This window comes from Gymnoscopelus braueri (genome assembly GCF_963280865.1).
Source record: "Gymnoscopelus braueri genome assembly, chromosome: 22".
Taxonomy (NCBI): Eukaryota; Metazoa; Chordata; class Actinopteri; order Myctophiformes; family Myctophidae; genus Gymnoscopelus; species Gymnoscopelus braueri.
Window position 1 is genome coordinate 30,710,373 of NC_137624.1, and position 15,982 is coordinate 30,726,354.

General features: G+C 40.2%; 1 protein-coding gene across 7 annotated transcripts in view; it reads right to left on the minus strand.

Annotated features, from left to right (window-relative positions):
• The window catches only part of mapk10 (mitogen-activated protein kinase 10), a gene marked incomplete at its 5' end in the record, with an annotated part of 28,617 nt that extends 15,347 nt beyond the window's left edge, over positions 1-13,270 (minus strand). For 3 of the 7 annotated variants that reach the window (XM_080419156.1, XM_080419158.1, XM_080419157.1), the window contains 5 exons: positions 310-475; positions 1,087-1,225; positions 2,162-2,220; positions 4,111-4,240; positions 11,106-11,227. In XM_080419156.1, coding sequence (XP_080275282.1) covers positions 310-475; positions 1,087-1,225; positions 2,162-2,220; positions 4,111-4,240; positions 11,106-11,227 — 616 coding nt within the window. Of the gene's footprint in view, positions 1-291; positions 476-1,086; positions 1,226-2,161; positions 2,221-4,110; positions 4,241-11,105; positions 11,276-13,201 lie in introns of those variants that run through there. The other 4 variants (XM_080419162.1, XM_080419160.1, XM_080419161.1 and 1 more) reach the window with 3 other exon arrangements.
• Between the last annotated feature and the right edge of the window lie 2,712 nt (positions 13,271-15,982).

The window sequence follows — 15,982 nt, forward strand, 5'->3', positions numbered from 1 at the left end:
TACCAAAGTGTTTCAACAGATCTACATCATCACAGCAATTATTATGATGTGATCTGTTTGTCTGTCGCTCTCACACATGTTACATTCCCATATCCCGCAGGCATGCCCTTCCAATATCAGAGCGCTGAGGTCCCAAATGGCATCACAACACATATTTTCACTCCTTTTGCGTGAGTATATAATAGGGCATTCATTTATGAAAAAAAAAAAAAAAACATAGAAGGATGAAATACGGATGGAGATGCAAGGGACAATAATGCACAGTATCACGTGAATATTAACAGTATGTACAGTACAGCACACACCCACCGTTCTCCTTGTATCCCATCCCCAGAATGACCTCTGGGGCTCTGTAGTATCTGGTCACCACATAGGGGGTCATCATGAAACTTGTGCCGGCGGTCCTGGCCAGACCAAAGTCCAGGATCTTCAGGGTGCAGTCTGACTTCACTACTATATTGCTTGGTTTTAGGTCCTTGGGAGGAAATTGACATGATTGTGACTGTGGAATCAAACATCTGCACTCAGCTGGCATCATTCACAGGGTAGGACATAATATAATAATATCCTCACTGATGGCATGTTTATATGTCCTACCCTGTGAATGATGCCATGTTTAGGGGTCATTAGTTGGACTATAGAACAGCGGATCAGGGTTCACAACCCGCCCATCTGACCACTTAACACGGCAGCCGATTGTGTTGAGTGGACAGGTGGGTGGGCCGCATGCATTTTCAGAGCATGTTTAATGATCAATCAATCGATTGTGTTACCGGCTTGGATCAGTGGAACTAAACGCAGTACACTTTAAGTTCCTAATGATCAGCATCACAATGGAAATTCATAACATAACACTTGTTTTTACATTCATTGTTTAATATTAATGGCACATTATTATCAATCTGGGAACCCATCGGTAAAAAAATATATATATTAAGATATTAACATCTTAGTGTTTTGCCAATTATTTGGGGGCCCACTTGCAATATCCTCACTGATGGCATGTTTATTATGTCCTACCCTGTGAATGATGCCATGTTTATTATGTCCTACCCTGTGAATGATGCCATGTTTACTATGTCCTACCCTGTGAATGATGCCAGCTGAGTGCAGATGTTTGATTCCACAGAGCATCTGGTACAGGAGGTAGGACATCCTCTCATGGTCTAACTCCATCTGAATCACCTGGCACAGGTTGGCATCCATCAGCTCCATTACGAGGTACCTAGGAGACCGTGGATGGACAGACAGACAGGCAGACAAATGAGAAGCTCATTGAAATTAGATTACATATCAAATACTAGAAAATGTGCTCCTCGGAGCACAAGTCTCCGCCAGCAGACCCGTGCAATTTTAATAGCACGGGTCGTCTTGGTAGAACGGGTCGTCTTGGTAGAATGCGCGTGGTTTTTGGTGTTCTGCAGGGGCGACTGAATATGTAGTGTCTGCATCTAAAACATTTTCTTCTTGAAGCAATGTGTCATATGGGAGTCGTCGTAATTGACTGGTTTGTTCAAATGCTTGTCTGTCTTCTTCATCTTCATTGTCTTGAACAGTTTCAGCAGTTGATTGGTGTGTTTGATCTATGTCAGTTTTCTCTAGTGCTACATAATGTATTTGATCAAGGTGGCCAATTGTTACAGTATTAAGACTTCAGCCTTGTTGTGGGATCAATTCAACTCTATAGTCCTCTTCTGTGTTACTGTTGTAGATGAGTATGCTTTCTTAGCTTTGGCCTTCTGCGCCTTTGCTTGACCAATGTTAGGTGTTCTCAGAGGGACACACACACGCACGGACGGGTGATTTGTACTTGAAGGTACTGTTCCAATCAAGACTGATTGATCCTGTCTTACCTCACTTCAAAAAGCATAAATGGCTTTTTGAAGTGACACACCTATTTATAGGATTTTATTTCGTCATGCGTCCCTCTAGCCAATCAAAGGCATTGGTGTCAACATATTGACACGTGTCACGTGGAGCTTGACCAATGTTCGCTTGGCTAGGAGGGAGGTGAACACACGGCGGGACGAAGCGAAAACATACTCTCCACCTCCGGCGGAGACAATAAAAGAAAGGATTTAACCTCGATACAACCGTGATACAAAAGACATTCGTATTGTTATGGCCTTTGTATTAAAAAAAAAAGTTTTGTACTACTTACACATCCTGGAATTCCTCTAATGATTTCTGTTGCGTGAAAACATTTAATAAACTGATGATCTGTAAGAGAGGAGACAAGGAGACAGAAGGAAATGGTTCAACAGCATATGTATACAGTATAACATACATTTGATTTAATTACAGTATAAATATTGCTCACGCAGGTACAAGACCTTTATTTCTTTAAAGGTAGGGTAAGTGATATTTTTTGGTTTTTTTTTTTTTACTACTATATTCTGATAGTAATCATTGCTACAGAGCCTTCGTTTGGTCACAGGGGTCTCTCCGTCTCTTTAGTAAACAGAATAAAGTACATTTTCAGGTAGGTGACAGCATTTAAGCCAATCAGGAGAGAGCACTGAAAATGCATTTTCTGTTTAATAAAAAGCTGGAGAGATATGGGAGACTCCTTTTACTGAACAAACACTCTATAGCAATGAGTCGGCCTACTATCAGAATATAGAACTATCTAACACTTATTTTAACCAAAGGAAATCACTTACCCTACCTTTAATGTAACTCAGGCATACAATTTTTTTTTTTTTTACTAAATTTTTTTCCCGCGATTTTTGTAACCCATTTTTTTCACCCGGTGCCAATTTCCTAAGTGATCCTGGGCCCTACACCAGTATTACACCTGTCACCCCACAGTAGGGAGGCCAGGGCCGAGCTCATGCTTCCTTCAGGCATGAGAGCCAACTGACCTTCTTGTCACCTGACAGGGGGGAGTTTCCCTGGTTGGACGTAGCGCGTGGAAGGAACACGTTATTCCAACCAGTTCACTTCCCCTCCATCAGGCGCCCCGGCTGTCATGGGGGAGGCGGTATAGTGACCAGGATTACTACATGTTTTTGTGAGGGTATTAACTACCCTAGGAGACACGGGGAGAACATGCAAACTCCACACAGAGTAGGCCCTTTCGCCAACCCCACCTAGGGTATGGGCGCTGATGACGCGGAGGAGAAGACACGCCCCCAGTGCCCACAGCGTCCCCGGCGGGAATCGAACCCAGGACCTTCTAGCTGTGAGGCGACAGCGCTACCGACTGCGCCACCGTGCCCCCCAGGCATACAATTTATGGTTCTGATTGTTAAAGAACTCCTTCTCTCTCTCCCTCTCTTACAATTCTACCTCAATATTGTATTGTGAACAGACTGCAACATGCTGAATGTTCATTTCTCCCTGAGGCTGTACACATTTTTTAATTAGCATTCAGGTTTTTACAGCGTACTGTAGCTCTTACACATTGGGTATGTGCCACAAAAAAGGACTTAAACATCATTCCTCCACTCCAGGCAAATGCTGTACTCTTTCGTTAGTCTCACGTTACCAGACGACAGAGATCTCTGACCTACAAAACATCAGTTGACATCTACAGTAAATTCAGTGTAGTCGCTAGAACAGTGGCGAGAACGGCTATTAATGTAGTTGTATACAACGTAGGTTCAGGAGTGGAGACCACCCTCTGCTTATCACAGCCACTCCCCGTCCTCAATCGTTTCCCTGTCTACCACGCCTTATTATGGATCCCACCACAGCTCCAGGCAAACCCCGCTGTGATTGGTCAGTAGTCGCTGTGATTGACAGTTCTCGTATCCACTACACCTGCTGCCTCCACTCAGCTCAGCCAATCCTTGTTGCAATCACCACAGTATAAATACACCAGCAATCTCTCCACTGGCTTGTAAGTTCTGCTCCACGACAGACCAAACATGGGTTGTGAGTACTGCGCTTGTAGATCGGCTCTTTCTGCATTCATTATTTGATGTATAGTACAACAATACAAAGTATTTAGGTGTTTAAACTCTCAAATTGTTTCCTCACAGTTTTAGCAACAAAAGCTGTGAGATTGTCCCCTCTAGTTGAGTGAAGCTTTTAGAGACTGAATTGTGAGTCTGATTATTTTGTTATCTATTGACTCCTTTGCCGTTCTTCCACACAGTCGCTTACATTTTTGTGATTGACACATTTCATAAGCACCAACTCTCGGTACGCCCTCTTGGCATGGGTTTGGTTCTGGAAAGGCCGACTCAACTTCTTGATGGCGACGTTTCTGTCCAGGACGGCGTCATAGCCTGCACTGCAACACAACAACAACATCGAGAAGAGAAGGCAGGAGCACAACATAATAAATCAATCAGGAAGAGTGAGAGAGAACCTTTAGGTTGACATTGAGGGGCGGAAAACTACAACCTCTAGCTGCCCTACAGACACACCTGCACGTTAGTACTCCAATGCATAAGCAGATGGGCCATGAACATAAATATAGTGATGATGGGATAAATAAAAAAAACAATCAATCAATCTTAATGTCTCCGTCTGACATTCAGAGAGAGAGAGGGAGGGAGAGAGGGAGAGCGAGAGGGAGATAAAGAGAGCGCAAGAGAGAGTTAATGGTGTCTGTCATTGCGTCACCAACCTTCAAGATGTCACGACCACGAGTGCAGCTAACTCATCTACACAATCAAATTCTTGGTGTTAATTTGACTCTGAGAGTGTACAAAGGTAACCAAATGGACCCGGTATAGTCTATGTATTCTTTTTTAGCTTTTTAGTTTGACCCCTTTTTCTCTCCAATTTAGTCGTTATGCCAATTAATTTCTCCCCACACACAACACATTTGTGTGTTGTCACTGCTGTCGTATCCTACTGATTCGCCTGCCAGTGAGGAGCCCCCACCGGGAGGACGTAGAGCCTTCCGTCCTACTCCTCCCGCCCAACACTCCCTGCTGACAGGGCCCGTAGGAGTACGTGCAGTGACAAGTATCGCCCCCCGACCACGGGCCAATTGTGTTCGTATAGAGGCGCTCGACAAAGCCGGACGCACCACGGTGCATTAGAGGTACTTTACCACTGTGCCACGTATTCTAAAGAAACCCCAAACATTATAGACTATAGAATTAGGAGGAATTTAAATGAATGGTTCCATGTGTCCATTGATCCTTCTGGAGGAGGATCCGAAAATATTTTTCACACAATGATATAGGCCAAAGACATTACAGATCCATTCATAAGGTCCTTACACACCGGCGAATGTGCGAATATACGCAAAATTCTGACTCGTTCCGAATAATTAAAAGACGCTTTTTCGCTTTGCTTTTCCGCTTTTTCGCGCCATGTACGCTTGCATTGACTTTATAAGGTTTTTTAAAAAAGCGTATTATTCGCACGAAAAAATCGCCCCGGTGTGTAAGGACCTTTACACTCTCAAGAGTTAAGGTCCTTACACACATTTTTTTCATGCGAATAATACGTTTTATTTTAAAACCTTATAAAGTCAATGCAAGCTTACATGGAACGAAAAAGCGAAGCGAAAAAGCGTCTTTTAATTATTCGGAACGAGTCCGAATTTTGCGTATATTCGCATATTCGCCGATGTGTAACCGCCTTTAACACTCTGTGATCTGTGACACACACACACACACACACACACACACACACACACACACACACACACACACACACACACACACACACACACACACACACACACACACACACACACACTGTGTGTAAATCCACTCTGTAATATAGTAGTAATAGCTGGAATGTATCAATAACCACCGGGCAGTGTTAAAGATCAGTATAGCATTCAAATTAATAGCATTAATTGTGTAATACTAATAGCTGAAGCTTTGAATTGAAGAATTGAGTGCAATTTCTGGACTCCAGTGAGAGTACGCGGCAGAGTAATAACAGTAAAATACAGTATACTTAACGTCACTTGTAGTAACATCTAGTATTGTACTACTGCTGATATACCAACTTAGCACGAAATGATTTCTAGCTACAGGCGATTAGAGAACAACTGTTTCATTCCCAAGAGCCGCCACAGGACTAGAAATAATAACTGACTCTTTGGAACGCCTTGCTGCAGGGTTTTCGCAGGTAAAGTAAATCGAACACATTGCAATTTCAGGGACAACAGAGATACTAACATCCATCCTCTTACGAATTGCCAAAAACCAGGCATTATATCGGCCTGCCCTGAACTTTACCTGAGCTATAAATTGCTTGCAGTATATAAGGCAAAGGAAAGTAGCTTTGTGATTTCTTTCACTATAATTTCACAGCTGAATCCCTGCGGTGCTCATTGCTTTTATCTGGAGGAAAGTGTCGGAACAGGATTCATTCAGTCTGTTTCACAAGGATATGGAACAGGAAGTCACGGAGAGTCATGACACTAATTTACTTGCCTCTCCAAAGGAAGATAGAGCTGTGATTCTCAACCCTTTTTATTTCAAGGACTGTCAGTTTGATCTGCATTAGGCCAGAGACCCCCATTTAAAACATGTTTTTAAATCTCTGGGACCCCAATTCAGATGTGCAATGCGCACACGCACATTATTGCACGCCTAAGTTTGCGCACAACTGTTCTCACCAGAGCGCATTTGTCACTCGGAGAAAGCAGTCGGTGTGAGAAGTTGTCATATTTAAAGCCTCACAAGATAAAATGTATCCCCGAGCAAGCAAGCCGGCTCTATTAGCTCAATGGTAAGAATTTCAGCGCTTAAGCAGGAAACCAGGTTCAAATCCGGGATAGAAGAGGAAAGTTACATAGTGCTGCTTTAAATGAATCATATCAGCATTATTCAAATAACTGACTTGTTTCTACTGTCTCAAAGCCTGTATCAACAGAATATGTCATAGACAAGGGAAAGTAAAAGTTGACCCATTTGTTTCCATTCTAATCACGTAATACTTTTACATGTTTAAGGTTTAAGTGCCACATTTTGAATGTAGGAATTTTTCTTGAAACAGAGTATTTATACACTGTGTACTTCTTCCGCCACATAAAAAGAAACAGGCATGAAAATAACAAACATATGTACTACCAGATCACTTTTACTTGCCGTTTCTCTGTAATTCAACCTGGTAAAGGTTTGAAGCTATTTTTCAAGTGTGTGGGGGGGGGGGGGGGTTAGTGGGTGGGTCTGTGGGAGTGGAGGATACAGTACAGTGCAGCTTCATCATATCTCTATGGAGAGATGCTGTGTGGCCATGGAAACAGCAGAACCTCTGGAAAAGCATTGAGCCAATAGGGATTTGGGTATAAGTCCTCCTAGCTCTCCAAGCCTAGTGAGAGATGATGTCAGTATCAGCTATAAACTTCTTAACGCATCCATCCATCTTACACAGCTTCATGAAGTTCCTCACCAGTGGTGGAAAGTAACTAAGTACATTTACTTAAGTACAATTTTGAGTTATTTGTTACTTTACTTGAGTATTTCCAATTTCCAATACTTATTACTTCTACTCCACTACATCTCGGATCCAAATATTGTACTTTTACTCCATTACATTTATTTGAAAACTTTAGTTACTAGTTACTTTATAGATTTTGATTATTATTACAAAACATACATTAAAAACTTCAACCATATACATTTCGGACATTTTTAAAATATTTTTTATAAATGTTATACATTTGAAAACTTGAGAAATGGGACATTCTGCATAATGAGCACTTTCTACTTTTGGTACTTTAAAGGTTTAATGACATTCACTTTTACACCACATTCAAAGTCTTTGTCCTGGTCCTTCAAAAGTGTACAAAAAGTTTTAAGTGAAAATTCCATTCCAGTGATCAATGGCAGGTGTTTTTCTCTCACATTTCTAGAGCCTTTTCAACTGCAATGAAAAAAGAAATCTTTGCCTGCGGGTGTCGCTGGTGAGGGATTTTGCCTGTCAATCATCGCCTCTGCTCCGCCCCCCCCAAAGGAAAGGATAGGGGAGGGGAGGGGCGAGGAGTAGAGTGGGCGGGATTAATCGACTGTGACCTCACTGTCGAAGGGCCAAGCTCAGATTACTTTTCAGCCTAATTATTCAGAAAACCCCAGACCACAGAAAATCCACTGAATGTTCTAAGTTCAGGTTGGGTGTAATTGAAGTCATAAAACCCCAAATAAAACATTGAAAATAAAAAAAGTGAAAATGAATGTCATGATACCTTTAAGTACATTTTTATACCAATACTTTTGTACTTTTACTCCCAATACTTTTGTACTTTTACTCAAGTAAATTTTGAATTCTGGACTTTTACTTGTACAGAGTATTTCTACATTTCTTACTTAAGTAAAACATTTGAGTACTTTCTCCACCACTGCTCCTCACCCTGACACAGATAGATTATGCTGATTGTGTAGGGTCAACTTTAGCAGATTAAGTCTCAGCAGTGTCAAAGACACAAGTACTTTATCTCCTTGTTTCTGTCAGTGGTGGAAAGTAAAGTACATTTACACATGTACTGTATCTCTCCTCGTTTCTGTTGGGCTTTACGTTACATAAGGGAAGCATGACGTGACGAGGCAGAATGATGTTGATGTTAGCATTCAGCCTTTGCATCATATCTTAGCTGGTACATTTTTTTTGTGACAGGGCCTGATAGATTGCACTGCAATTAGGACACTTAGATGTTATATTTTTTTAAGCATTTTTTGTATTATTGCATTTATTGCAGCATGCCTATTCTGGGGGGAACATTCGCCTGATCGACAAGCTAACAGCGCGTCATGTTGCGACGTATTGTAGATCGGCTATTTTTGGCAGAGATTTGGTGTAGAATAGATGGACAAAAGTAGTCCAGTTACGGGTCCATTTGGTTCCATTTGTACACTCTCAGAGTTACACACCCGTAAGGGACCATTTGGAACCCCCTCAAAGAACCACGAGGGTCCCTGGACCACACTTGGAGACCCACTGGTGTAGCAGAGTGTTTCCAGTGAGCCAACATGACACAATATCAGCACCCTGACTCTGTTTGACCAGAATGGAGCAGAGCCTTCATTAATATCATTGGTAACACCTGTGAAGGAAGTAGGAAGAGGCCCAATTTCTTTACAATATGGCTGCCGTGCATAGAGCCTATTTCTCTCCAAAAGCTCTCCCTACTCGGGTCCATTTTACTAAGAATAGAGGGTGGTTATTAACCTCAGATCAAGAAGCTTAGAAAAACCCTGTCGGTTATCTCATACCTCTAACAGCGGTTATCATTTGTTTAAGGACAAATTATAAGTAGTTTAAGATGATTCTAAAGCTCATGTTTGTTTTATCGAGTGGAGTCTTCAACATTTAAACTTGTGCAATATGAAATGTTTGCCTACTTGTGTCTATAGCAGCACATCCTATCAGACGCTGTCACATAATGATATATGTTCCCCTGGCAGTCTGCTACTGCAGGATTTCATCTATCTAGCAATTCTCTGAATTAAATGCACTTAAATTAACTCTCTCCTTAATGAATTTTCATTTTCTGGCATGAGTATCCAGACTGTCCACCATTAACAATGTTTCAGTGGAAATACCAAGCTACAAGCTCACACATGACGTGGTGTAAGTGTATACATTGGTTATTTTTGCTTATTCATTGTACAACGATGTACTGTATCGGTATTGTTTCTCAAAGTGGGGTCCGGGGACCCCCAGGGGTCCTTCAGGGAGTTCCAGGGGGTCCCCAGCTAAATGATGGATAGTAAGTAACCAAATGGACCCTCATGGAACTGTAACTCTGAGAAATCGAACCGTTAGGGTCCATTTGGTTCCATTTGTACACTCTCAGAGTTAAATTAAAATTGATTTTACAATATAAATTTGGGGTCCCAGAGATAGAAATGCCATTAAATAGGGGTCCGTAGCCTAATGCATGTCAAACTGGGGGTCCTTGAAATTAAAATGGTTGAGAATCACTGCTAGAGTCTTCTCTTATGGGGTGATATCTTTTCAAATGGGGGTTCGCGGGCTAATAAGTGTCAATTTGGGTGTCCTTGACATGAAAAAGTTTGAGAAGCACTGGTATATACTGTATAGTGCTTAAGTATAGAACCCTCTTTCCATCTAAATGCATATATGTCTGTCAGTCAGTGGAGTTTTATCTAGTTTATGTCGTCCTGTAATACCATCACATGTGACACAGAATGACAGCCTCACGTATAACCGAGGGCAGCGCCGTCCAGAGCTCAGGCGGAGCAGACGAGCAGAGAGGAGGTTAAATTAGATTTCCTTCTCTCTCTCTCTCTCCCTGCCATCCAGCGCGCCGACGTCCCTCAAACAGACCCGATCCACACATTAGCAGTCATAGCCTGTCTAAGCTCTTCAGCAAATGTATACAATTACTTTGGAAGGGGACAAGGAGATGGAATGAGGCCACGAGGAGAAACGCGACGGGGCGGCCGAGGAAGGAGTTATGAGAGAGGAGAGGAGAGGAGAGGTGGAAAGCAGCAGGTTATGGGCTCATTTCTAACAGAGGTAGTCTGATATATCGGGCCGTTATTTGGGTTTTGTGTCGGGAACGATGCAAGTTGGGAATGCATGCCCCACCCCAATAATATGCAACAACTATTGTACGTACGTACTGTACTGCAGTGGTTCTCAAACTTTTTCATGTCAAGGACCCCCAAATTGATATGTATTTGGCCGTGGACCCCCATCTCAAATATTTTGTTCCAGGGACCCCCAGAAGCAAAGATTTGAGTTACAAATGTTCACTTAAAAGATATATATATATTCATAGGTTTGCACACATTTTCCAGATAAAAATTAATTAGCAGATCTACAAGCTCATAGCGCGGCACTCGGTGCCTCGCTATGAGCTTGTATATCTGCTATTTTTTAATAGCTAGAGTATGAAAGGTTAAAATTATTGTGATGCTATATTAACACATTTTGCTGGGGACCCCCTGGAACCCCCCCCAAGGACCCCTGGGGGTCCCCGGACCCCACTTTGAGAACCAATGCTGTACTGTACGGTATGTGTTTCCACTCATCTGAAAGCCCGGTGACACTGGTGAATAATAACTGTTCATGATCATCCACCCACACAAGCAGGTTAAGCTAAACGCTAACTAGAGGGATACATTTCTCCCATTATCTCAATGATGATGAGATGAGAAAACAATCATAAGATGATTAAAACAACAGTAAAAAATAAGGCACTGTTGAATTCTTACCAGACGATCCCCTGAGCCCCAGAGCCGATGGGCTTTAGGTTCTGGTACCGTTTGAGGACTGTGAAGGTGGAGTCTCCCACTTCCACACTGTAGAACTGGTTGTCCACTTTGCTTTTACTCATGTTGTAATGCTTGGCGATGTACGACACATCCACTTGTTTACCAAAACCCTGCAGTGAAGCAAACACAACGGAGGACATACATTACTAGAGCTTAAGATTCAGTTATTTTCTTATTATTATTCTCTTTTCTGCAGTGATACATTTGTTAACAGTCAAGATTCAACTGACTTCAATGGAGTAGCTAGTTCACATTTAATTGAATAGCTAAATTGGTATCACTTTGTGCACTAATACACGTAATGCGACTGAACAATGTTGTAATATAGATTTTCCACAATAGAGCACAAAACACCCTAGTCCATGTGCAACTGGCATGTTTTCTGCTTATTCCTCTCACTTATCAGCAACTAAATTGCTGCAGATTTCTACAGTATATAATAATATTTCTAACCACTTTTCATCATGAATGTTATGTTTTTGAATCAATTACTTATTCACACTTATTTAATTAATTACCTGTTAGTCCAAAAATCTAAGCAATAAAAAACAAACAACAGACAGATAAAACAATATTATAATATTGTTTTATTATACGTGTGCTGCGTGCAAACAATGGTAAAAACATGAGGGCATGGTCCTGGAAACAAGACATCATACAATTGACAGGACATACAGAGGTGCAACACTTTTATTTATTAGACTTAATTCTGTAATAACCAGGCAGTGCCTCTATTAGCATTATTTTATATTAGAGAGGAAATGTTGTTCTGGTATGTATACACATCAGCAAATCACAGCCTAAATAAGGCAGTATCAACCATCATCAGATCATCTTTATGAAGACCATTGAATTAATGTAAGGGAAAAATACATTTCACCATTATTTATTGCAATATCAAGTTCAAAGTTTGTGATTGCCAAAATTTGCAGTTAAATACAGTGACTAACTGAAACGGAATAACTTTAGAATGACCTCAAGTCAGAGCAGGATAACGCAATTCCAACAGCACACCATCTCTCACACATGACTTAATAGAATGTGCCCTTCATATAAACATCCTTACATTATGATTACACTGCCAGCCCACAATTCAAATACAGATCAACTTAAAGGGAAACATCCATGCTTTTAAAGCACATTCCAGTTCATTTGTTGATGATTATCATAGTCTATAGATAGAAACAACAATATTTATAATTACAACCCATGTTGACAGAAAATCCCCCCTTCTGTCTATTTTAGCTGTTCTCTAGTGTGTTCTTACAATTCCCATTATGCATTTTGTGGGCAAGCGCAGGTATGGGTAGTCCCATACGTTCTATGATTTAATATGGTTACATCATCCTGAATAATCTTTTCTGAAGTAAGAACTCTATTTTGCCATAAGCACACCGAGTAGTGAGTGTGACACTTTCTTTTTATAAATAAAGGTTGCTTTTGTTCATAACGCACACAGTGGTGGAAAAAGTACATTTTTTTTTTTACCTAAGTAAAATATCAATACTGCAATGTAGTATTGATACTACATATTGATACTCAAGCAATAAAAATGTACTTGAGTAAAAGTACAAAAGTATTGGCATCAAAATATACTGAAAGTACCAAAAATAAAAGTACTCATTATGCAGAATGTCCCATTTCACAAGTTATCATAATTATGTCAAAAAATAATAAATACAAAATCTTTTGAAATAGCAGATGTACAAGCGCACAACACGTCGCATCGCAATACTGTAGATTTGCTATTTTCAAATACCCAACGTTCAAATAGTGCTGAAGTGGTTAATGAATGTTTTGAAATAATAATCCAAATCTATAAAGTAACTAGTTTTCGAATAATAAGTACAATATTTGCCTCTGAGATGTAGTGGAGTAGAAGTAAAAGTATTGAAAATTGGAAATACTCGTACTTAAGTACAGTACTTAAGTGAATGTTACTTTCCACCACTGCATGACGCACATAACACATAACAATGAAGGGGAATGGAAGGGAATGTATACTGTACCTTATATTACCTGTACGGAACACACACCTGACAAAAGGCTATCTTCACATCCAGGATTGGTTGGCTGCAGTTATATAAGAAATGTCTGCTCATAAATACCTGCAAGACAAGACACAAGCACAGGAGAACACACCATTGGTCATTTGGAGCAGTGGTTCTCAACATGTGGGTCGGGATCCCCACATGAGCTTTTTGGGGGGGTCCCCAGATGACAGTGTAGTGACAATTTATGGACTTTTAAGACCTTTTTAATACCTAAAAAAAACTAAAAAAGACAGAAAAGAAAAAGAGCATTACTGCATCAAGAGTAATCAATCAAATCTCTTGTATAAAAATGGTCAAACATTGGCCAAATTGTCAAATTACCTAAGAAAGAGGCAAAGATTGTGAAAATAGCCGATCTACATAGAGCGAGACGTTGTGAGTTTGTAGATCTGCTATTTATAGATATATTTTTAAATATCTTTAAAAAAATAAAAATCTAATCAACTCGTAACTGAGGATTTTGTCGATTGGGGTCCCAGAGCCAAAAGGTTTTATCAAATGGGGGTCCGTGGCATAATGCATATCGGACTGGCGGTCTTTGAAATGAATGAAAAAGGTTGAGAATCACTGGTCTGGAGTAACAGCCATCCAGGAACAGTATAAGGACTTGTGTGAGTTGCAACTTTTTGTGTTTATTCTGCCATTCTTGGAAGTCATCCGATGCATCGTTAATTTATCGTATCTTTTTTCTTTCTTTTTACCCAAGGAATTCAGTGTCAGCAGCAAGTCAGCGTTTATAAGCCTTGAACTAGAAATTAATTTCGTTTTTTGGACAGACCTCAGTTGAATTGGATTGAACTTAACCGTGTGTGTGTGCGTGCGTGCGTGCGAGCGTGTGTGTGCTCCTTAAAACATTGGTATGTTATGCTGTTATTAAGGACTTAACCTGCATTGGTTGTTGTTAAGTGACACACTAGATGTACAATAATTGGCACATTGTTCATTTGTTCACAGTCATCTCACGTTTGTAATGAATCTATCATTTTCTGGTCAAAGGTATCATCATTCTCCACCTGTCCTCTGATATTAAAGCTTAATATCTTGGTCAAATCCAGTGGGAGCAACAAGGCAGTTTTCAGAAAGTGATGTGGGGCAGATTTTTTTCCTGGCCTATTTAGGTCACCCATTCATTGAGACCTAAGCAGTCATTAAGTGTACCATTCTGAAGTTAAAGGAATACTTTAACCCCCAAAATTACTTTTTTCTATTACTCACCACGTGAGAGAACATTTGGTGAATTGAAGAAAATAGGGGGCCAGGAACAGGCTATGTAGGCTATCAAAAATCTGTCTCAAACAAATCTCACAGTATAATCCAATACAAAGTGTCTTGTATCCAATCGTATCGCTGGTACTTCCAAAACACTGCGTTTTCGCTGAAATGTTGGTATTTAAAAAAACACTTGCATCTCGCGCATGAACGAGGAATGCGCCTGGACCTGGCCCAACGTTGCTCGTTTATGTGTGAGACTGTTATTCCCGAAATGTATAAGTAATGTTTGAGTGAGAATGCAGTGTTGTGGAAGTAGTGGTAGTAGTGGTAATGGGAGTTTATAGACATTTTAATATAGTTTTGCTGTTAATCTTGGCTGTGTATTAACTTCAAATAATCAAAATATACTGTATTTTTTCATTTTTGGATTAATTCAAAGTGAAGGAATGTGACACAAAGAATAATTCCCTGTAAATTTAAGTCATTTTTGGGGTGAAGGATTCCTTTAAAAGAGTAGTTCACCCCAAAAAGTCTTATTTTCTATCAATTACACACCCCATGAAGCCTTGAAGAATTCATGGAGATTTTTTTGTTTTTGTTGCATTGCTAAGCCAATCATTCGATGACCGGCAGAAAGATGCTAATGTCTCTGGTAGGAGACTCCACAAGTCATCATGGTTGGTGTTAGAGGTGCTGGGCTAATCAGCTGAGAGGACGACAAAAGTATTTAACAGAAACAAAACCGTATGACTAATGAATATGGAGCTGTGGCATAAACAAGGGCAGAACATGAGAAAGTAAAGGAGGGGAGACATTAGAGAAAGTTGAGAGAAGGGAATAATGTAGACAAACAACCAGTCACGCTGTCCCAGATAAATATTTTCCGCCTATAATGATGTTGCCAAAAATAGGGACACCAGGGAGGAAGAGGCACTTTATGTTGTGGGTCAGAGAGAAATGTCATTAAGTAGGTATTAGGCTATTTGGCTGCATAAATGCAGTGGTGGAAAAAGTACTCAAATGTTTTACTTAAGTAAAAGTATCAATACTGTAATGTAGAAATACTCTGTTACAAGTATGTCAGAAATTCTAAATTTACTTTAGTAAAAGTACAAAAGTATTGGTATCAAAAGTAGAAAGTACTCATTATGCAAAATCTTTTCAAAATAGCAGATCTATCGCGACACGTTGTGAGCTTGTAGATCGGCTATTTTCAAATAGCCAAAGTTTAAATAGGGCTGAAGTGGTTGATGTATGTTTTGTAATAATAATCCAAATCTACAAAGTAACTAGTAACTAAAGTTTTCAAATAATTGTAGTGGAGTAAAAGTACAATATTTGCCTCGGAGATGTAGTGGAGTAGAAGTAAAAGTAAAGAAAATTGGAAATACTCCAGTAAAGTAAAAGTATCTCAAAATTGTACATTGTAAGTACAGTACTTGAGTACATGCACTTAGGTACTTTCCACCACTGCATAAATGTATTGTAATGCTAAAAGTCAGTTCCACTCTGCAAGCCTCCAAGAGAATGTTGAACCACAGCTGTGTGTTA